Genomic DNA, 16895 nt, shown 5'->3' with positions numbered 1-16895 from the left:
TTGAATTTGGGGCGAGGAGACCGTGACGAGGTTCACAGACTATAAGACCTTTTCACAAGCATCTTGAAGGGCATGTAGGGTATAGGCAGAGTGTCACCTACTACCTGTCAGTCTGGGAGGCCCTGGATGCATGCTGTTTGCTGGTAGGAAGCACGAAGATGGAGTTGTTGGCTGGCTCCGACTTGTTTCCCTTGAGTGTTGCTGGGTGCCTTGGTTCAGTCTGGTTCTGCTGCATCTCCAAGGAGAGGAGCATCTTTTCTTCTGTTGCTGCTGCTCCTCCTCCTCCTCAGCCTCCTCCTCCCTGTGATTGTCGTTGACACAGACTTCCGCTGCCAAAGCTAATTGTGAGGCCTGATCAGTGAATGAAGGCAAAGGCAGTTCCCATGACAACCGCAAAGAGTTTCAAATATAGGGGATGATGTGTGTGTGATGGGCGGCAATTACTTGGGTGGAAATTGATGCGTGGACACCGGGGACTTCAAACATAGGCTCTGAAGGTGGAGGGGGTGTTGGGTTTTTTTTGGCAGGATCCTTTGTGTGATGGAGAGAAAAGGAGGTCACAGACTTCCCTCATAGTCAATTCCAAGTGCCTTCAGTGTGTGGAACGTAGGCATAGCCCTGCAGGGGCTTTGGAGAGGCACAGCTCCAGTCATTCTGGTTGGGGATGCAGGACACACAGAGAGACAAATAACCGTACCAGGGGTGAGATAAGAAATGTTAGAAGTGCTGTTGGTTGGCAGAAGACTGGTGTAATCAGAGAAGGCTTCCTGGAGGAAGCAGGGCTTAAACTGAGCTTTGAAGTAAAGCCCTGTGAAGAGTGACCTCATTCAGGACACAGCCATGGTGAGAGAGGATGAGAAGCCTGTCTCTCTCTACCCTCTACCAGCTCTAGAAGAGGTAGGTGGATATGAAAATCATAGAGCAACACAGAGCAGCCTTGGCTGTGCTGCTGCAAGTGAAGGGGTGGCAAGAACCCTGTGCATTCATTTTCTGGCTGTGTGATCTTGGGCAAGGTATTTAGCCTCTCTGTATCCCAATTCTTCATCAGTTAAATGGGCACAAATATTTCCTGTCTCATTGGTTTGTTTAGAGAGTTAAGTAAGATGTACAGCATATCATGCTGTAGGTATGGGGCCTGACGTGGGGTTGGTGCTTGGCTGATTTCTTGTAAATCCCCCAAAGAATGTGTCTGGTCATGTCTGTGTTCCGTGGTCTTTGAATATCTGTGTGGAATCCAGCCTGTGGGTATCCATGTTCCTGAGGGTCTCAGTGTTAGGACATTTTGTGTGTCCTGGAAGCAAGTAAATCCATTCACCTCTCCAGTGGGGAGGGCTGTGGCCCCATTCCTCCTGCTGGGAGCACAGTAGGGTCTGGGGGTTGTGATGGAAAGTGCGGAGGGGAGGGACCCTTGGCCCCCATGCAGAGGGGTTCTAAGTACCTGTGAGTGGTGACTGTGAAGTGCAAAATTTAGAAAAGGGGGCAGATAGAGATGGGAGGAGGATCAAGAGGGGAGTGGAGAGCATACCGGCTGGAGGCAGAGTAGCCCTGGCATGCACCTCTGTGACTCCCTTGAGCCCAGGCATTCCACGAGCCTCAGAAGAGGGAATGAGGCCAGGGTGAGATGGGGTCGGGAGCAGGTGGACTGCCTGGGGGACTATGGGCTTCTCTTCTGGGCTGCTTCTCTGGTGTAGCCGAGGGCTGCTGGAGGGCAGGGTGGGGACCTGTGTTTGGGGTAGGACTGAATTACACAGGGAAGTGAGTGGAGCCAGGAGTTGGGGTGGGAACTGGGCTCTGTGGCTCCTTCAGGCTGCTGAGGAAGATAGGTGCTGGTTGAGCAAGTCTGGGAGTAGATCACAGTTCAGTTCTGGCAGGTCCTGCCCTCCCAGGACAGCGGGTGTCCCTCAGAACCTTGAGGATCTCAGGGAGAAGACTGACCAGGAGAGGGGCCTCCACATCTCAGTGCCCAGCCCCCTGCCTCTCCACCCTCCTTGTGTAGAAACTTGGCTCAGCACATTCCAGCTCTGTGCAGAGCCTAGGAAAGTAGGGAAGACAGGGCCCCCGCCCACGTGGGAGGACTGCCGTGTAAATAAATAACTACGCTTCATTGTGACGGGTGCCCTGGAAGAAGCAGTACACTGCTCTGTCAGGACCTGGGAGGAGCGGATGATGCTCATGGGAGCTTGGCGATCTGAGAAACTGGCAGGGGGAGGCAATGTTTAAACTAAGTCTTGTACCACATTAGCTTGCCAGGTCGGGGGAGGTGGAGAGGGATCCAGGCAGAAAGAGCAGCACCGGGAAGTCTCTGAGGCATGAAAACATTGCTAGATCCATAGCTTAAAGGGAAGTGATTGGTTCAAGTGACCTCGGTCGTCTTTGTATCTCCCTGGGGTTGGCAGAGGCGGACAGAACTTAGAGAATTGGAAGGAGAAGGACCTAGATTTGAATTCCAGCCCATCACTCACCAGCTGTGTTGACAGGCAAGTAAGTTAACATCGTGAAGTCCTTCTGTTGCCCTGTTAGAGATGAGGTTGTATGTGGAGTAAGTCAAATGAGGATGATCCTACAACATGGTTGGCACAGGGCCTGGCATGTAGCAGGGGCTTGATAAACTGTGGCAGCCGCTGCAGCAATCCTACTAGTTACTGTCCAAGCAGTGTTTGTCTCTCCTATCCAGCAGCAGACTGTATGGGGGGTAGGTGTGAGGGCAGGAGTTTTGGGGACCAGGATAAAGGAGGGACTCCATTTGGCCTGGTCATTGTCAAAGTTGAGGGGCACAGAAACCCATTGTTCCACCTGACCCGTGCTCAGGACACTGTTCCTTGCTATGCTTTGCCACCTGCCTCCCTCCCTGCCCTGGGAGGAGCCCAGGAGGGCTACCCTTTGTTCATAGGGGGAGGCAGATGTGGGCCCTGATGCCTCCTGGAGTCTCCTCACTGGAGGCCAGCTTTCCTGTCTCTCCAAAGGCAGCTCATCCTGTTCTGAGTACCCGCTTTGGGCCCCTGGGGAGGGGACAGCAATTAGGCATCTGTGGTGTAGTGGGTAGGAGAGCGAATCACTGGGTCAGGGGATCTCAAACATCCTAACTCATCCTGTGAGTCACTTCTCCCTGGCCTCAGCTTATTCATCTGTGAGAATGAGAAGGAGCACCCAGTGAGCTCTTCCAGAAATTGATTCACCTGCAGTGAATCCTCACAACTGGATGAGGTAGCTGCTATTTCTAGTTTGGTTTTGTAAGATGAGCAAAGAGAGTCTATGAGAGGTAAGTTACAACTAGCTAGTGATGGAGCCTGGAGTTTGTGGGTACCGAAGTGTGTGGAAGTCACTTCCTGGGAGGTAGAAGCTCTTGGGGTGTTCAGCTACAGGGAGGGACTGGGTAGGGAATGATGTGCCCCGGGTGGCCCAGGAAGTAAATCCAGGAGCGGATTGCAGGGCGCAACTCTCCCTTCTCTGTTCTTTCTCATCCTGCCCTCCTTTCAGTCTCCTGATGCAGCTTTCAAAGGCTGAGCCTGGAAACTGGAAGGCCAGAGCTCTTGGGGTCTCGGCTACCTCCCCTCCTCTGCCTTTCCCAGAGATGGGAAGCCCTGAGGTCTGGGGACCCTTGGGATCTTGGGGGTTACCTCCTGTAGCCTCTCCAAGAGTGGAGAACTCATTGTGGGTTGTTGGTGGGGAGGCTGTCTTGGATGGGTATGTTCTGGCGGGGCTGGGGGGTGATCCTAGAGTGAGGTGTGGGTGTTTGTGTGTGTGCAGGAGGGCAGGGTTGACACAGGAGGTGTGGGCTCCGAGGAGCCTGTTTTCTGAGGTGGGCGCTGGAGCAGGGAGGAGCAGAGAGCTGCATAGCTTTTAAGAGTATGGTCTTCAGAGCTGACAGACCTGGCTCAGAGTCCCGGCTCTACTGTTTCCTGGCTGCGTCACCTTGGGTAAGTTGTTTCACTTATTTTATCTCCTCATCTGCAGAATGGAGTAAAGGTTCGTGCTGCCTGGACTTTTTCTTCTTTTTTGAGGAAGAAGGGGCTCTTGCACCTCATGCCCTTGTGACAGGGTCCGGTGCCGTCCTAGCTTCTGCCAGGATGATGCTGGGGTTAGATAGTGGCTAAGCGGGAATCCCCCCAGCGTCTGCTCCGCTCCGCCTGGAGGCGCAGTCTGTCATCTTTGATCCTGGAGGCGCAGAGGATGCCTTCTGGGTATTACCTTCAGGGTCCCCGCGGGAGGAGGCCGGGGGTGCCCTGGGATGCCCCAGCCTGCCGGGGAGCGGCACGGCGGGCCTGGGAAGCAGCCAGCGCGGCTCAGCAGCACCCTCAGAGGCGCCCCCGCCTCCCGGCTGGGCAGGTCCGCTGGGCGGGGGCAGGGCCGGCCGCGGGGATTGGCTAGCGAGCGCGCCGCCCCCTCGCACACCAGCCCGGCGGCGGGGAGGGGAGCGCAGCCGGCAGCTGGCCGCCGCCTCCTCTGCAGTGCCTCCCTCCGCGCGCTCCCTCCGGCGGGGATAATGGGAGGCCCGCCGGCCGATGCACCAGAGGAGGCCGGCCGAGGTAGAGCGCGCGGGGCCGGGGATGGCCGGGCGGACGCGGGCCGGGGGTCACCGTCCTCTCGGATCTTGGGCGGGGGGGGGGTTCTCAGAGGAGAAATGAAAACAAAAACACACTGGAAGGCGGAGGAGCCCGTCTGCTGTGACCCGGACGGCAGCTGGAGGCAGGAAGATGGTCCCCGATAGCCTTTCTTTCCCAGGCTGCATCCCCTCCCGTTCGCCTCCTTCCCCTCCGGCCGGGCTTGGGGGGCTGTAGCAGGAGGACTTTGCTGCCTTCCCGGTACCCGCCTGGCTCAGACGTTCCTCTGGCTTCTTTTGCAGGTGGAAATAAAGGCTGGTGAAGGAGCCGGGCCGTGGGGACAAGGAGCGGCTGTCAAGGTACCTTGTGTGTGTGCGTGCGTGTGTGTGCGTGTGTGTGGTGGCGGTGAAGTGTTTGACCGGATTGGATAAAAATAAAGGGTCTCCTCTGGTGATCCCTTAATCTCCCACTGTGTGTGTAGCAGCAGCTGAGGGGGAGGGGCGGCGGGGGTGTGGGCGGCCAATGAATTCTCAGGCCTGTGTGGGTTTTGTTTGGATTCTTTTTGCTTTCTCAGCTGGATGGTTTTGGGTGCAGTTGGGGTTTGGTTTGTTGAACTGTTTTTTTTGTTTTTTGTTTTTTAAGACATGCAACCCACTCCCCACCCCTGCCTCTGGAAATCTCTCGAGAATGTCCCTAGCACTGTTGGTTTGCATCCAATCTGCAGAAATCCCGGGGGGGGGGGGAAGTGTGCGGGGGGGGGCGTAAGAGGGAGGGAGAATTGCGCTCCTGAGTCTGAAGCTGATAGGGTGTCATTAGTCATGCTGCTGTCACCATGGAGATGGCTGGAGAGGAGAGGAGGTGGTGGGGGTGAGGATATTTTGGGTAGGGTGGGGGCTGATGCAACATCATGACTGAGAATCCGGCGGGCGTCTGCTGTTACTCTGTGTGACTTAGTGTCTAGGGGACTGGGAAGAGAGTGTTCCCAGGTGCGTGGGAAGCACAGAAGGGGGCACTGAGCTTCTCCTTGTGGTTGTCTGGCGGGGGTGGGGAGCTGGGGTATTTGGGGCAGGGGAGGGGAGAGTCCATTGGAGTATCAGCCATTACTAGGAAATCACAGATATTCCTCCCAGGTTGGCATGGATCCTATCAGTAGGTTTCCTTGAGCTTGTCCCCCTTTTCAGGGCTAGGGAGCCACCGTGAGTTTGGGATTACTCAGCAGTATCCTCTGCTGGCCCAGGGCGGAGAAAACAGATTGGGAGGTGGCTCTGTGTGGCTGCCTTTCAAGTCCAAGAGCAGAGAGGCTGGAAGGGAGCATGGGGCAGGTGGGCAGGGTCAGGGCTTATGGGACTCTTCCTAGCGGAGAGGAAGCGTGTTCCTGCCCCTGCCTCAGCCCACCTACCCCCTCAGCCGCAGGAGTCTTCAGGGAGCTGGGGATCTTGGTTGCTTGGGTAGCAGGTGGGTGAGCTGTGAGTGTCCCCAGATGCCCTTAGTTTCCTCCCTGGAAATTCTCTTCCCGCCCCCTGGGAAAGCTGTGGGAAGCTCCATGGAGGTGCTGGAAGTGGCATCCTGCCACCTCACTGACTGGATAGGGATCCTGGTAGGGAGGGGCTCTGCTTCCCACGTGGGGGATAGGGGCTTCTGGGCAAGGCTGCAGGGTGTATCAGGAGGGCCTGGATAGTTCTCTGGCTTTGTCCCAAGGAACTTGAGGCAAGGAAGTGCTTGGGGAAAGGTGTGAATTTTGCTTCTAGAGCAGCTTCTGGGAAGGAGAAGAGCCAGGGGGCATCGGTTCCCCTGTCTAGTGGGTGTGCTTTGGTGAGACTGGGAGTAGTGGATGATCACCTGGGATGAGGTGGTGGGAGGTCTGGAGGTGACAGAGGGCAGTTGATACGGGTGATACTGTGGGTGGGGAGGAGAGAGCTGAGCTCACCTCAAGCTGGCTCTCACTACACACTCTTTTCTACACTCTTCTCCGGAGCAGAACCCCCAGGTTCCACCTCTGCTTCCTCCCCTTGCCTCCTGCTGCTGCCTGGAGGAGTTGTAATCACCTCATGTGCTGTTGGAGGGGTGTGGGCACAGAGATCATAGAGTAGACCTGCTCTGTCTCCCAGCCTGGGGAAAGCAGGCCAAGGGGATGAGGACAGATGGACTCAGGGAGGGGGCAGGCCCCTCCCTCCTCTGTATCTCCAGCCTTGTCAGCCTAGAGCTTCCCGCTTTGCTGGGAGAAAGGACGGGCTGGCAGGTTTGTTTACTCCCGAAAGCACCCCCTTCCGCTGTAGTGATGGCTCTCCCTGGCAGACCCGCTTCTCTTCAGCTCTTTCCAAGTGTGTTCTCCGTGTCTCCCTGCCTGCTGGCCCCAGATGGAGGCTGGTTTTCCGCAGTCCTGCTGGAAGCTCCCAGCCTAATACCCCAGCCCTTAGTGTTGTGGACGTGTGGCAAGGGCTACTTGAAAATCCAGAGGAAGCCTTCCTAACAAGTCTTCCTCCTTCCCCCTTCTCAGAGTAGGGCCTGAGCCAGCTGAGTTCTTAAAACTCTGAGGTTGTATCTCTGCTTGTTTTTATTGTTCAGTTGTCTGAGAATCATATGCAGTTCAGGCACTGCCAACAAACACTGAGGTCTGAGTCTTCTGTCCCTGGTGCCACCTCCACACATAGAGTTTCCTTGGGTGGCCAGTTGGCTGCAGTGTCCCATATACCCAGGGTGAGGCAGTTTTGCCAGAGGTGCTCCCATTTTCAGGTCGTGGTGTAAGATGGATATGTCTGATAGGTGAGCTCATCTTGGTCTGGTGTGAGATCAGACCAAGACTCTGGGACACAGGACAAAGGGGGTGTCACCAGCTATATATTCCCACGAGATGGGTGCTGGTTGAGGAAGCTCCGTGGGAGAATGGTATCTAGTAGCCAATGGGAATAGACACGTATACTGTGTGCTAAGTCCTGCCAGGGTTTCAAGAATACCTACGATGTGTGTATGAGTCCACATAGTGCCTAGCATAGGCACAGAGTTGAGCTTGGTAAATGCAAGTTTTATTGTTTGGTGCATTACGTGTCTACCCATGATATCTCAAGGAACATGCTATAGCAGACACTGTTGCTGCCACCTCCTCGTTGGCAGCCTGGAGAGGAGTGAGTGTCCAGTGCCGAGAACACCGGGCTGCCCTGCTTTCAAGGCTCCCACACGGCTCCCACACTCTGCCCCATGGGAACCCTTGACTGGCTGAGGATGTCTGGAAACTATTTTGGGATTGTGCCCAGGATCTCTGCCTTCTGTCTCTCCTTTTGACCACTGCAAAAAGTTCCCTGTTCTTAAGGACCTGTGATCCTTTACTTTCTATACACTGTGGGTCCTTCCCATTAGTTTTTTCTTGCCTGCTCTTCCTACTGCCAGCCACTTCTCTCTCGGGTGTGTTTATAAGCAGCAGCCAGCTTGGGGAGATATGGAAGCAGGTGAGCATGTCAAGCTAGAGAAGCGAAGGAACTAAGCAAGAGATTTCCACAGTTGAATTTGAGGATGGAGAGGAAGAGGGGGCTTTCCCCATCCTTGATAAGAACTGAAGTTAGAGTCCAGAGCTCAGCTCCATCGCCCTTGGTGACCCTCACCCTTTTTGAATGTCATGGGAGAGGGAGAGAGCCTTGTATGATATACACATGAGTGAGCTGAAGGGAGAGCCTTCCTGTCCACAGTGGTGCAGGGGCCCTGGAGCTGCCCTCAGGGACCACCGTGAGGATGACTACAGCCTTTTTGCTGGGCCTGGTGAGGAGGGGCCTGGGCACTGGCTCCCTCCAGCTGCAGGTGGAGGTTTCTGCTAGAAATGGGCTTTGTGGTCTTGCCAAGTCCCCTCCCATACCCCAGAGGCTGCAGCAAATGGTTTGGCTGGATGGGGGTGGGGGCAGGGAGTATGGGAGGGACTATGGTTTGGCTCAGTTTTTGGGTCTCCCAATCCTCTTAAGTCCTCTTTCCTACCCTTGACCTCTTGGGCTTTCGGCCTCATTTCCTCTCACACCCGGGCATCTGGCAGTTAGCTGAGGACTCCCCCTTGTTCTCAGTGTCTCTATAGCTTCGGAGAAGGAGCTAGATTAGGAAGCCTTTAGGCAAATAGGAGGCAAGGAAAGCTTGGAGGATTAAAATCTGTAGATTATTGTACTCTCTAGGACTATTATCCCCATCCCTATCTATTTTCTCCTGCTTTCTTCTTACCTTTGTCTTTCAACATCCACCAAACATTTATCATTTTCTAGGTACAGCATTAGGTCCTGAAAAATAAGAGAAATCATTATTATTTGATCTCGTGAAACTATTGGAAGAGACATTGACTGAACTGTTACCTAAAATTATAACTCTTGAGTGGAAAAGCCAGCACTGGCAGCTTTTGTGTTTTATATATTGAATGCTTTTGACTTAAGCGTTGTGTTTGGGGCTGTGAACTTGCACATGGCAGACAGAATCCTCACCCCAGATGCACCCAGCACGTTACATTTGCTTTCTCTCTGGCTCAGAAAACCTCAAGGGACTTTGAAGGAAGATTCAACATGCCAAGTTTGTTTTCAATAAGTCAGTGTTTCCGGGATCTAGCAATGACAGAGGAGGGCAGTGGGGTCAGAAATGGACTAGCTGGGAAGGGAGCTTAGTTTTGAAAGGCACATGTTGGTGTTAGATGTTTCGGATTTGAGATTCTGAAAGCTGGATGGAAATACTGTGCCTGAGCAATCTACCATGAAGCTGAAATTGCCTTTGACTCATTTAGAGTGTGGGTCCCACAGCCCTTACTGCTTCAGGGACTTCAGTGAGGTCCACCGACTGAGAGGAGGAGGGTGAGAAGTGTGGTTGTTAGTTTCCTTTCACCCTGTTTTCTGTGCTACTCCTACTCTTGGGTTCTGTCATTAGCCATGGGGAGAAGGTCACTTACTGCCTTTGGACTTCAGCTTTCTGGGTAAAGTAAGGGGGTTGCTTTCCAAAGTTAAGTTTTTCTCAGACTAAATCTGGGGAAGGACCACTTTTTGTGTTTGTGTTTTTGTTTTTTTCAGTGTTCCCAAAAGATTGCAAAACCAAAACATGGTCCCACTTACTTTGTACAGCGAGTTTGCAGCTGCTGCACGTGTGGCCCAGCACCATCCAAAGTGGTCTGTGAGACATTCAGTGAGGCAAGCCAAGTTATCATGCCCTTAGATGTCGTGATAACTATAAATTGCTATAAAGGTTCCTAAAGGCTTCCTCTTGGTTGCTGTATTTATGTTGTGGTGGATTGGTGTTAAGCAGTTTACGGGCCATATCCTGAATAGCACTGCTTTTGAACTTTTTTCTGGGAGAGCATAGGGTCTCTGTTTTGATGCCTCCCCACCCCTTCTGGATATGAGTTTTCCACTCTTCTCTACTCTCCATCTTGGGGACAAAGCTTCCGCTTGAAAGAGTAGAGATCTTTTTGTCCCAGAAGTTCTCTGAGTACCCCAAAAGATTTACTTGCATCTCAGCTTTTGTAGATAAGGATGGCTCCTGCCTTCTCTTTCACTTCTGCAAGTCTGGGAGTCTGATGGAGGCCCCTCAGAGCCCTTGGAGCCCCTGAAATGGCAGGACTGTGTATGTGTGAATTGTATGCCTTGGAAGAAGAGAACAGTTGGGGAGGAGGCCAAGTCTCTTGTAGATGCTGGTGTGGACTTGGACTCTGCAGAGACTAAAGCTCCATTGCCACAGGCAGGGGGGCACCTTGAATTTTGAGCTTTTTCCATGCCGTGGCTCTTAATAACCTAGAGATATACCCTTTTTCCTCTGGGGGTTGATTGCAAATTCTACCCTGATTTCTATAAATACAGACATCTTAATATTTCTGACAGTATGAGTTTGACCATCTTCCCCCTACTTTCTCTTGCTGAGGATCTATGGCCTTTTTATTTGAGATGCTAAAGATCAGACAAAAAGTATGCTAAAGATCAGACAAAAAGTAAAAATGACTACCTTTCTTCTATTCTGGCTGCCTTAGCTAGAGGAGAGTAGGAAGGGAGGAGTAGGGGGGAGGTAACAGTATCTTGCCACAGAAATATTCCTTAAGAGGCAAGCATTCCAAGGATAGGAAGATTAGGGTCTAAAGAAATCCTGGTTACCTCTGTGGCCTGGAACTCTTACGCCCTTGGTGCTTAAGTAATTGGATTTCTCAACCCCGCCTCCAGGCATTTTTCCCCATGTAATCCTAACCTCATGGGCTTTGCAAAGGAAACAAAGGCATTGAAAGGGTTTGCAACTTGTCCCTGACACTGAGCTCCTGAGCTGTGAGCCCTGCCGACTGAATTTTCCTCCTTTGCCTCCTCTGCAGCATCCACCATCTCTCTCAAAATCCTTGGCCCCAGGAGTCTGTTTTTCTAGCCTGCAGGCCTTGGTTCCTAGCCCTGCTAAGCAGATGGAATTTACAGAAGGAGCCATTTCCTGCCAGTCCACCTTCCTGTACCTCAGGGAGGTTCCATCTCTGACTCCTGCTGGCCACTCTGCAGATGGGGAAGAGCCAGGGGAGACTGGTAACTCCTGTAGGAGGCAGAGAGAGGCCCTGGAAGGGATTCTGAGCTTAGAACCCTGCCTGGATCCAAAGACCAACTTTCTCTGATGCATGTTCTCCCTTGAGTGTGACCCTTTGGCCAAGTCATTCCTCTGATGGCTTGAATAGGTTCAGGCTGGGGTACAGAGGGCTGTCTCTACTGTATCCGGTCCTGCTGACGCAGAGAAAGGAGACTGTGCCTTCACCACATGGATCATTGTTGCCTTACACCCTAGTTCTAGGGCAGGAATACAGAAATGGGTTTTCAGGGGAGCCCTGGAGGTGGTGTCCGAGAGATGTCCACCATGTTTTTCCTGGCACTGCGGATCTGTCTGCTGCTGTCTTCTCCATCCTAGGACACTCTTCATGGCTTCAGTCCATCCCTAGTCCTGCCCCTTGTGCTTTGATCTCAGCTCTAAGACCTAGACTGAGCAGAGAGGGCCTCTAAGGACATGCTTTGTGAAGCATGTGCCCAGGGCTCTATGTCAATCATCCAGGGAATGTGTAAGATGCCTGGGTAGCTGTCTGGTAGAGTCAAACCCATGGGCTCCTGCTGCATAGTTAGGTAGAATGGGCTCAAGATGAGGGTGGCATAGGAGCCTCAGGTATGAGGGCTGGAAGCTCTGGGCAGGTGGGCCATGTGGCATCCCCCTCTTCACTAGCCCTGCCACTTGTCCCTGAGTCAGGTGCTACCTGACGGTTGAGCTGTATGGGGACCTCGGCCCTGTGGCCTTTCCTCCCACTGTTATTTCTGCTTGGTTTCCTGTTTTCCAGCTGCGGGTTCCCAGAGGCGTCATTTGGACCCTGGGTAGTAGTTAGGGCTGAGCTCTGGGGTTGTGTGGTTGGAGTGGCGTGTGTCTTAGGGCTGTACTGGCAAGTGGGCCAAAGCAGTCTGAACACCCTGGCTAGGAGCCAGAAGCTGGGGCTCCGTGTCCAACCCGGGAAGCCTGGGAAGCTCCTCCCCGTCACCTTCCGGATTCTGCCGCCTCCATGTGGGGGGCATTGCTCCCTGCTGGGTCTTTGCCCGAGGTCTGGGGAAGCCGGATGTGGAGGAGGACCTGGGTGGGTGCCAGAGTATTTCATCCCTAAACTCACCTCACGTAACTGCGCCCACCCCCACGGCCACCACCGGGACAGGCAGGGCTATGCTTCAACTTGCCAAGAGTGTTTCCAGGGGCCGGTCCCTCTGGTTCAACGAGTTTGGTGGTTCTCAACACCAACTGCATATTAGAATCATCTGAGGAGATTTCAGAAAAGAAACTATCAATGCCTAGGCCCCAGCCCCCGAGAGTCTGCTGTTATTGGGAGTCTGCTGTTATTGGTCCCAAGTGGAACCTGAGCCGCAGCATTTTTCAGAGCTCCCCAGGTAATTCGAATGTGCAGTCAGATTTGAGAGCAGCTGCCGTTATCTAGTTTGGGTCTCCCTGTCTCTCCCATATCCCTGGGTTGCCCCAGAAATTTTTTCTCATTTGTTGATACTTTTAATGATAATCAATACAGAGTTTGCGAAAGTGAAGACCGACATGTCAGACAAAATACTGGATTCAGTGTTCTGTTCCATGAGACTGTTCCATGAGTTCATAGTTATTAAAACCAGAACTTAAGCGGGAAACTATAGCAAATGATAGAAACTGAATTTTCTCCTCAGTTTTTAATTTTTACAAACTTTTAAGGCCAGGTGTGATGGCTCATGTCTGTAATCCCAGCACTTTGGGAGGCTGAGGCGGCCGGATCACGAGGTCAGGAGTGGAAAACCAGCCTGGCCAACATGGAGAAACCCCATCTCTACTAAAAATTAGCTGAGCGCGGTGGTAGGTGCTTGTAATCCCAGCTACTCAGGAGACTGAGGCGGGAGAATCGCTTGAACCCGGGAGGCAGAGGTTGCAGTGAGCCAAGATCGCGCCATTGCACTCCAGCCTGGGCGACAGAGAGAGACTCCGTCTCCAAAAAAAAACCAAAACCAAACAAACAAAAAACACTTTAAAAATTGAAGTATAGTATACACACAGAAAGGCACATACTGTGTACAGTTTGGTGAATTTTCAGAGTAAATGCCTGCGTAATCAGCACCTGGATCAAGAAGCAAGTACCCTCGCCCCATTCCCATTGCCCAGAATTACTATGGCATTTGGACAAAGGTCAGGCCAGGCCATAGTACAGTAGTAGTACGTGCTGGCTTTGGGCCTGGAGGGCTTCAGCTTGGCCTCCACTGGAATACCTTTAAATACTTTTCACACCTATGTGGGTGCTCCTGAAACTGAGTGGGTTCTCCCTGTGATAGAGCACAGGGTAGTGGCACCCTTCTAGCCCCTCCCCAATGTCACTGTCTCCCTTACCACCTTTAGTTTCTTTTCTACCTGGGCCTTAGGTGCCCCAGTCCCCTATCTTCGGTGAATCAAAAAATCCATATCCTTTTTTTGGCCTCGTATTCTCTTTTTTGATTATGTAAGTAATACATATTCTTTGGAAAAATTGGAAAATAGAAATAGGGCTGGGTGTGGTGGCTCATGCCATAATCCCAGCACTTTGGGAGGCCAAAGTGAGAGGATCACTTGAGGTCAGGAGTTTGAGATCAGCCTGGGTGACATAGCGAGACCCTCGTCTCTACCAAAAGGAAAACAATAAAATAGGGAGCAAAAGGGAGGACTTTGCCCATAATTTCACAGTCCAGTTAGTCATTTTTTTTTGTTTTTGTTTTTTTGTGAGACAGGGTCTGGCCCTGCCACCCAGGCTGGAGTGCAGTGGCTCCATCTCGGCTCACTGCAGCCTCCACTTCCCAGGCTCAAGCCATCCTCCTGCCTCGCCTCCTGAGTAGCTAGGACTATAGGCACATGCCACCAGGCCCAGTTAATTTTTGTATTTTTGGTAGAGACAGGGTTTTACCATGTTGCCCAGGCTGGTCTCGAACTCCTGAGCTCAAGGGATCCACCCTCCTTGACCTCCCAAAGTGTTAGGATTATAGGCATGAGCCACTTCCTCGGGCCCCATTAGTCATTGTTAACCGGAATATCTCTCCAGACTTTATTCTATGCATATTATATATCTGTTTAGTATTCTTTATAGAAATGGAGTCTTGCTGCATCGCAGCACACTCTCCTCTATGTAATAACTAGCAGTCATTTATTGAGCATTTACCATGTGTGGGGCAGGCACACGGGGGTAAAGTTTTCATAGTTCTCTCTTAGTTTTCAGGACAGCTCTGAGGCAGGTGGTAGTAGCCCCACCTTTCAGAAAGGAAACTGAGATTCAGGCCAGGAGCTTGACCGGAGGTTGATGTTTCTCAAGGGATGAAGCTGGAATCCAAGCCAGGGATATTTGACTTTAGAGCTGATGCTTGTGTCTGTAGACTGCTGCCTCCCTCCTAGGACCATCTTTGCATGTTGAATTCATTTACTAAATATGTATTGAGTAGAGGACATCTTTTTCCTTAGTATTTTTTCCTTTCCACTTGAATGCCAATGACTCTCGTGTTTCACGTTTAAGTGTGGGTATTGCTGATTGTTTGAGGTCTTCTGGTTGTTGGTTTGAATTCTTCTATATCATGTTGAAGAAATGGTTTCATTACATTTTATTAAGAAGTTTTTTTCCAATTAGTAGTGGATGTTTGCTTTTGTCACGTCTGTTTAGCATGGTTCGAAGATCAAATGGTATTTCTCCTATTGAATTTTCTTTGCATTCTTTGAATATACTATACGTGGTAATGGGATTTTTTATTTTTTATTTATTTATTTTTGAGACGGAGTCTTGCTCTGTCGCCAGGCTGGAGTGCAATGGCATGATCTTGGCTCACTGCAACCTCTGACTCCCTGGTTCAGGGGATTCTCTCACCTCAGCCTCCCGAGTAGCTGGGACTACAGGCGCCCGCCACCACGCCCGGCTAATGTTTTGTATTTTTAGTAGAGATGGGGTTTCACCATGTTGGTCAGGATGGTCTCGATCTCCTGATCTTGTGATCTGCCCACCTCGGCCTCCCAAAGTGCTGGAATTACAGGCGTAAGCCACCGCGCCTGACCTCATGGGGTATTTTTTTTAACATGCTGTTTGATTTCATTTATTAACAGAAGTTTTGCATCTATATTTATGGATCAGATTGACCTGTAATTTTCCTTTTGTGTTTTTGTTTTCAGATGTTAGTATTAGAATAATAGTAACTTCATATAATGAACCGTGAAGGCTTTTTTTCTTTATTCTTTGGTATAATTTAAATAGTATTGCTTAAATAATAATTCCATTATTTTTATTGGGGCCGGGCGCGGTGGCTCACGCCTGTAATCCCAGCACTTTGGGAGGCTGAGTTGGGTGGATCACGAGGTCAGGAGATTGAGATCATCCTGGCTAACACGGTGAAACCCCATCTCTACTAAAAATACACAAAAAATTAGCTGGGCGTGGTGGTGGCGCCTGTATTCCCAGCTACTTGGGAGGCTGGGGCAGGAGAATGGCCTGAACTCAGGAGGTGGAGCTTGCAGTAAGCCAAGATCGTGCCACTGCACTCCAGCCTGGGTGACAGAGCGAGACTCCATCTCAAAAAAAAATAATAATTCCATTCTTTTTTGAGGGATGGGTGTTTGCAGCTTTCTGATCTCCCCTCTACTCCCCATAACTAATGTTATCAAATGTTTACTTTGAATTTTCCATGAAAGAGATCCTTTTCAAATTTATTAGCATGCTGTGTCTACAGTTACTGCTTTTCACTTCCCTCAGTAGCTGTGATTTTTTTTAAACTTTCTTTATTTCTAATATTGTATATTTTTTCTTTTTCTTCCATAGCTTTGCTGGAGTTTTATGTAATTTAAAAGCATACAGACCTGTCAGTTGTGCTGTTTTCTAAAGTATTAATTTCTACTGTAGTCTTATATGAATTGTCATCTTTTCCTTAGGTTTATTTGGTGTGTCCTTTTTTTGGATTCTCAGTTGGATCCTTAGCACATTTTTTCTATTTTTTTCTTCTTTGATAGCAAATACATTTAAAATATGACTTTCTCTAAGTTCCACTGTGGCCTGATTCTCTTGGTTTTGATATTTTATGTCTGGAGTTCTTGGAGAAGTTTCGATGGTATACCCAGCATGAGAATTCCGAGCCCTGATTTAGCCTAAACACCCTTCCTCACAGTAAGGGCCCTGAGGAGAGTCCCTGCACATGGCTTGGTGGCACAGCTAGGCAGTGCGGCACTTGGTGACTCCCTTGGGCTTTCTCTCTAAACCCCCAAGTAGGGACCCTAGTAATAGCTTACCAGCTTAGCCACCAGGACCTGTGGAATTTTTTTTTTCTGTTTTTTTTTTTTTTTTTACCCTAAGCAAAATCAGTTTGAATTTATTGCCTAGGATGAGAGCATGTCCTAGGCCCAAATGGAAGTTTTGGTAGTATTTAGAAAAGCCTCATACATTAGCACCAGAAGAAATGAAGCTATAGTTGTCGGTGAGAGAAGAAAAACTGAGACTTTGACCCAGAGTTGATGGCCTTGCTGAGCTGGTCTAGGCTGCAGGCTAAAGCCTTGCTCCCTGCATCTTTCGTGACTCTCTAGAAAATATGGTCCAATTGGGATCCTTTAGTCCATGAAGAGTGTCCCAGGATGGAGAGAGCAGAAGAGAAAGCCACAGTGCCAGGAAAAATATGGTGGACATCTCTTAGACACCACCTCTTGGGCTGCACTGAAAACCCATTTCTGGATTCCTCCCTTAGAGCGCAGAGTATAGGGTAACACTGATCGTGTGGTAAAGGCACAGTCTCCCCTCTCTGGGTCCAGCAGGGCCTGGTGCAGTAGGGACAGCCCTCTGTGTCCCAGTCTGAACCTGTTGAAGCCATCAGAGGAATGACTTGGCCCAAGGGAGAAGGT

At 50.9% G+C, this 16895-nt stretch overlaps 1 protein-coding gene across 8 annotated transcripts in view; it reads left to right on the top strand.

Annotated features, from left to right (window-relative positions):
* Positions 1-16895, top strand: part of TET3 (tet methylcytosine dioxygenase 3) — a 137461-nt gene that overhangs the window by 12882 nt on the left and 107684 nt on the right. For 5 of the 8 annotated variants that reach the window (XM_074011528.1, XM_045369061.2, XM_074011531.1 and 2 more), the window contains one exon: positions 4844-4900. In XM_074011528.1, coding sequence (XP_073867629.1) covers positions 4844-4900 — 57 coding nt within the window. Of the gene's footprint in view, positions 1-727; positions 898-4416; positions 4527-4843; positions 4901-16895 lie in introns of those variants that run through there. The other 3 variants (XM_074011530.1, XM_005575573.4, XM_045369063.3) reach the window with 2 other exon arrangements.

This window comes from Macaca fascicularis, chromosome 13 (genome assembly GCF_037993035.2).
Source record: "Macaca fascicularis isolate 582-1 chromosome 13, T2T-MFA8v1.1".
Lineage (NCBI taxonomy): Eukaryota > Metazoa > Chordata > Mammalia > Primates > Cercopithecidae > Macaca > Macaca fascicularis.
This window is presented reverse-complemented; position numbering and strand designations above follow the sequence as displayed.